This window comes from Silurus aristotelis (genome assembly GCF_946808225.1).
Source record: "Silurus aristotelis genome assembly, chromosome: 11".
NCBI classification, from domain to species: Eukaryota; Metazoa; Chordata; class Actinopteri; order Siluriformes; family Siluridae; genus Silurus; species Silurus aristotelis.
The window spans coordinates 1,989,769-1,996,408 of NC_139584.1; the positions used below are offsets into that span (position 1 = coordinate 1,989,769).

General features: G+C 37.8%; 1 protein-coding gene across 1 annotated transcript in view; it reads left to right on the forward strand.

The window, feature by feature from the left end:
• LOC310733569 (sodium- and chloride-dependent creatine transporter 1-like) overlaps window positions 1–649 on the forward strand; it is a 37,604-nt gene extending 36,955 nt beyond the window's left edge. Inside the window, exon 14 of the mRNA XM_083554923.1 lies at window positions 395–649. Coding sequence (XP_083411049.1) covers window positions 395–529 — 135 coding nt within the window. The 3' untranslated portion in view covers window positions 530–649. The remainder of the gene's footprint in view (window positions 1–394) is intronic.
• Window positions 650–6,640: the final 5,991 nt, after the last annotated feature.

Sequence of the window (6,640 nt, forward strand, 5' to 3'; positions counted from 1 at the left end):
GCTGCTATCAAACATTGTTTACTTGATTAACCGATTCAGTTTTGAACTGATCAAACAAACCAAATGACTGAAGGTTTGCAAAGAAATTTCATTCTTCCTTTGTAAAAGCATTTTTTAGTATTTTTTTCAATATTTTGATACATGATGCAGCTGCTGTCTTTTGTAGTTTCTTTTGATGCCGTTAAAGTTAAAGGTATTTGGTATTTTATTTTAAAATAAATTTTCTTTGCCCAATCCTGAGTCTAAGGAACTTTTAGAGACTCGATGATTCGTTCGCATTTCAATTCGTTTAATTTTTGCAATAAATCCGAATACTTGTCTATAAACAGTTATGGAGACACGATGCAGCGTAGATTCAGATCAAGTCTCTAAATCATGTCTGTTTTCTTCATAGCGCTGGGAAAGTCTGATCAAACCCGTATGGGGTGCACATCTCCTGGAATACATGGCCCCCGCCGCTGACACCCAAAACCTGCCATCCTCGTCCCCCGGAACTGAAGACAACATCATCTTCGAGACCCGCTTGTAGCCGCGAGGTTGGAGGGTCCGCGCGAAGCAAAAATAACTAATAAAACAACAACAATCCCGAAGACAAGCTGATAATGCTGCTGCTCGAAGCCGTTCTCCAGTTCAGATTTTACACTCGTCTGTATTTAAACAAGCATCGTTTCAAAACATGAGTTTACGAAGACTTTTCTTTATTTCTTGCTTTTAGAACTCCCGGGTTGAAATCGCTGCTCTTTCTGTTTCACTCCTTGCAGTTCGGCACATTTTTTTTTGGTTTGTTTTCGCAGCGCACTATTAGCTTGTCCTCGCTTCGGACGAAGACGCGCGGCACGAAAGAGAGAGACGGATTCTAGCTTGGCTGTAGCTTTTTTCTTACCATCACCTCCTCAGGGCAGAATTCCCACAATATCCTCCTCGTCCAGTCGGAAACTTCGATTCCAATTCAATTCACTTGTATAGCGATTTTAACATTATGCATTGCAGCAGTTTTAAAGAAATTATACATTATTATTATTATTATTATTATTATTATTATTATTATTATTATTATTTTTATTATTATTATATAAATTATTAATGTAAACGTATAAAAATGCTCCCTATGAGTTTCTCTCTAATGAGATATTAACGGATTCTGAAGGGAACCTATCAGATCAACTCTAATTATAACCTGAGTGATGTAGCTACGTCTAAGGAACTGTTCGAGCCAAGTGTAAGCCATTGTAGCACAAATCTATCGTCACTTACGTGTACATGTGCTCAGGACGAGGGGGATACACACACACACACACACACACACACACACGGATAAAAACGTACACAATCTTCACTCAGAATTGCTGTAGAAACAGCAACCGGGTCCACTGTATTTAAGGGCCAAAATAGACATTCACTCCACATTCTCCCTTCTGTAGTGTATTATTCAGTCTTACTAACGTATTCGTGTCTGTTCAGGCCGGACTAATAAAACACCAGAGAATAAGTGTTAGGTTAAATGTTCATTTAAAAAAAAAAGATTTTGTTGACCATCGAGGAGGTACGAAGTAACGGATCATGTGACGAACAATTCCTGTTTATTGCACAGTTTTTACAGTCAGGGGTTGTTTTTTTTTTTTTTTTTTTGTAATACGTGAATTATTTATTATATTTTTTGTTTTGCGTGCCAAACATCTCGCTCAGTCAGGAAAGACTCGTTGCCATACAGGGCCGAGTTGAACTTCTATTCCTGTTCAGCTTCTCCACAAACGACTAGTAGCTGAAGGAAACGTTACGTCTGCATTTTTTTTTTTACACCAAAACGTGAGGATGAGAATCTTAAAGGAGATTAACTTTAGCTTTCTTTTTCAATCCTGTGATATCAGTGATGTCGAATTGGCAAAAAAGGAATAAATCTACGTTTGCACGGTAAGGTTTTTTTTTTTTTTTTTTTTTTTTTTTTTTTTTTTTTTTTTTTTTTTTTTTTGCAGGAATTCTCAAGTGTTTAGTCAGAATACCGAAATGTATTATCCTTCGATGTCTACCTTCAGACTTCCATTATTGTCTGTCTTTTTTTTCTTCAATAGACAAAGTGGGTTAAAACCCTTATTCGTGGCAACCACAAACGACACAACAATACGTTTTGTTGAGAAGAAAAAAATTTCAAAAATATTAACGATTGCATTACAATTAAAAATTTGGATCGCCCGCTACACACTACGTCACTGTAACTGAAGGCAAACAGTTGCCTTTTTTTTGTTTGTTTGTTTGTTCTTTCGCTTTAGTGCCCATTCACATCGAGGTGTAAGTGCGCAGTGGGAATTCTGCCCTTCTTTCTTTTCTGTAGTATAGCTGACTCTTTAAGCCTTTCTAACACCAATCTGAAAAAAAGTCTAAAAACTATTAGAATGTAAAAAAAAGAAAAAAAAGAAAGTAGTAGACGTTACATTTTAATGTTGTTTTACATAATGTGAAAATAATCAGAGATTTATTTTGTAAAGGCTTTAATTTTGCTTATATACATACAGTGGGTACGGAAAGTATTCAGACCCCCTTCAATTTTTCACTTTTTGTTATATTGCAGCCATTTGCTAAAATCATTTAAGTTCATTTCTTTTCCTCATGAATGTACACATAGCACCCCATACTGACAGAAAAACACAGAATTGTTGACATTGTTGCAGATTTATTAAAAAAGAAAAACTGAAATATCACATGGTCCTAAGTATTCAGACCCTTTGCTGTGACACTCATATATTTAACTCAGGTGCTCTCCATTTCTTCTGATCATCCTTGAGATGGTTCTACACCTTCATTTGAGTCCAGAAATTTTTTATTATACTGATTGGACTTGATTAGGAAAGCCACACACCTGTTTATATAAGACCTTCCAGATCACAATGCATGTCAGAGCAAATGAGAATCATTAAGGTCAAAGGAACTGCCTGAAGAGCTCAGAGACAGAATTGTGGCAAGGCACAGATCTGGCCAAGGTTCCAAAAAAATTTCTGCTGCACTTAAGGTTCCTAAGAGCACAGTGGCCTCCATAATCCTCAAATGGAAGACTTTTGGGACGACCAGAACCCTTCCTAGAGCTGGCCGTCCGGCCAAACTGGGCTATCGGGGGAGAAGAGCCTTGGTAAGAGAGGTAAAGAAGAACCCAAAGATCACTGTGGCTGAGCTCCAGAGATGCAGTCGGGAGATGGGAGAAAGTTGTAGAAAGTCAACCATCACTGCAGCCCTTCACCAGTGGGGCTTTATAGCAGAGTGGCCCGACGAAATCCTTTCCTCAGTGCAGGACACATGAAAACCCGCATGGAGTTCTCCAAGATGGTGAGAAATAAGATTCTCTGGTCTGATGAGACCAAGATAGAACTTTTTGGCCTTAATTCTAAGTGGTATGTGTGGAGAAAACCAGGCACTGCTCATCACCTGTCCAGTACAGTGTCAACAATGAAGCATGGTGGTGGCAGCATCATGCTGTGGGGGTGTTTTTCAGCTGCAGGGACAGGATGACTGGTTGCAATCAAGGGAAAGATGAATGCGGCCAAGTACAGGGATATCCTGGACGAAAACCTTCTCCAGAGTGCTCTGGACCTCAGACTGGGCCGAAGGTTTACCTTCCAACAAGACAATGACCCTAAGCACACAGCTAAAATAACGAAGGAGTGGCTTCACAACAACTCCGTGACTGTTCTTGAATGGCCCAGCCAGAGCCCTGACTTAAACCCAATTGAGCATCTCTGGAGAGACCTAAAAATAGCTGTCCACCAACGTTTACCGTCCAACCTGACAGAACTGGAAAGGATCTGCAAGGAGGAATGGCAGAGGATCCCTGAATCCAGGTGTGAAAAACTTGTTGCATCTTTCCCAAAAAGACTCCTGGCTGTATTAGATCAAAAGGGGGCTTCTACTAAATACTGAGCAAAGGGTCTGAATAATTAGGACCATGTGATATTTTAGTTTTTCTTTTTTAACAAATCTGCAACAGTGTCAACAATTCTGTGTTTTTCTGTCAGTATGGGGTGCTATGTGTACATTAATGGGAAAAAGAAATGAACTTAAATGATTTTAGCAAATGGCTGCAAAATAAAAAAGAGTGAAAAATTGAAGGGGGTCTGAATACTTTCCGTACCCACTGTATATACATTCATATATACATTCATTTATTTATATATATTAAATGTCTGTGAGGTATATTTTCTAAGTTTGCTGCAGGATGAGTTTTTGATAAAGATGTGACTGTGGAAAGGGTTGATGATGATGATGATGATATGATTCAGTGTTGTTTTTGAGAAACACTGAGACAGAACAATTATATGTGTTGTCTGTTATAAGTATCGAGTGTGTGTGTGTGTGTGTGTGTGTGTGTGTGTGTGTGTGTGTGTGTGCTTCATGTGTTAGATTTCAGTATTTTCCGCTGACCACCCAGGGACCAAACACAACTGAATTGATCATCTGGAGAGTTGCTCCCCTTTCCTGATTTCCAGTTGATAAAATGTTGTTTAGTCATTGTACGTGGAAAAGTAAAAAAAGAAAAAAAGTAAAAAAAAAAAAAAAGTGTTCTTGACAGAAGCTTCATCCCAAAGACTCGCTCACTGCAATCGAACTGTTGTTTGTTCCGGGTTAATGTTGTGTCGTCATCGAGAGCGTTTTAGAAAAATCTAGAAAAGTATCATCATGAGATTTTTCTACAATCAGAATGTTTTTACCGTCTTTGAATATGCAGATTAATTAATTAATAAATGAATGATAATAAAACAACCGTATCTGAATTCCTCTATATTTCTAAACGACTGATTACAGATTTACGACGATTTGATTACAGATTTACATTTTACAGCTTTTCATTTCTAAAAGAGTAAAAGTCACTCTTTTAGAAATGAAAAGCTGTAAAATGTAAACCTGTAATCAAATTCTTATGATTTTAAGTGTTTTACCAGTTCAATTAACCAGCAATAACATTTTTTAAGTAAAAAAAAATAATAAAAAATTCTAACGGATCAGCAGTGATTATCTTTGTTCGGAATAGTGAACTCTTCAATAGAATACCATAAACTTTTGGCTTCAGAGGCAAAGTTCTCACTACAGAGTTCTCACCATAGAGTTCTAACTATAGAGTTCCCACTATAAAGTTCCCACTATTGAGTTCCCACCATAGAGTTCTAAATGTAGAGTTCCCACTATAAAGTTCCCACCAAAGAGTTCTCATTATAAAGTTCCCACCATAAAGTTCCCACTATAAAGTTAACACTACAGAGTTCTCACCATAAAGTTTCCACCAAAGAGTTCTAACTATAGAATTATCACTATAAGAGTTCCCACTATGGAGTTCTCACTGTTCTTACTTTACAGATCTCATATAAAGTTCCCACTATAAAATTCTCATAATTCTCACTATATGTTTAAAAAAATGCAGTTCTCACTATAGAGATCTTATTATAATGTTCCCACCATAAAGTTCTCACTACAGTACTCACTATAAAGATCTCACAAAGTTCTCACTATACAGTTCTCATTCAAAGTTCTCAATGTACAGTTCTCACTATAGAGTTCCCACCATAAGGTTCTCACTATAGGCTTCTGAATCTTATAATCAGTGGTGGACAGAAAGGAAGTGAATGTGATGAGTTACGTATTTATTTTCACGTTTTACTGAAGTGTTTCCATTTAGGGAGACTTTTTACTGTAACTTTACTACATTTCAAACTCATATATTTGATGTGAAATCAGTCGTTGTCTCTTATTATTAATGAGGATAAAAACTGGTCTCATAACATGAAGAAACTCCAGACTCGACCTCGACACAACACATGTTGATTTATTTACGTGATTGTTTTGAAGAAGGTTTTGGGTTTGTGATGATTGTAATAGAAATCAATCAGTGTTTGAGTCATTAATATCATTCTATTAATAGATCAGTGTGCTGAGAGTCACATTCGAGTCTTTTTACGTTAAGGTGAGTCTTGTGACGTAGCACTTTAGATACTTAAGTGCATTTGAAGGCAAAAACTTTTGAGCTTTTACTTAAGTGAAAGTTTAAAGGGACATTTTTACTGAATGTTTCTCTACTTTAACATGTTCCATCCACCGCTGCTCCTAACACACTGTAGACAAGGTTCTGAACACCAGGTGGGTATTACTGACCCAAAAACTAAATAAATTCTCAATAACTATTTTTGGATCAATAATAGAGCACTGACTCTAAGCTTGAGCTCGCTGAATATTTATACTATACATTTTACCAGAAATACCTCTGGAACCTTCACTTAGAAATACGGACCAAATTCTAAATGTAACCAAAATGTGTGTGAACTTGATTGCTTGCCCGTGTGACACTCCAGTCCAGGGAACGGTGCTGAGGGAAAGTAAATGTCAGAGAGCAAATCTTTAAAGCCTTTCTAAAAATACCCACAGAACCTTCATGCTTGGTGTCTTCACCCTGTGTATTGGAGTAATAATTTCATTGTTAGCATCCATCCATCCATCTTCTCCCGCTTATCCGATGCCGGGTCGCGGGGGCAGCAGTCTAAGCAAAGATGCCCAGACTTCCCTCTCCCTAGACACTTCTTCCAGCTCTTCCGGGGGGACACCAAGGCGTTCCCAGGCCAGCCGGGAGACATAGTCTCTCCAGCGTGTCCTAGGTCTTCCCCGGGGT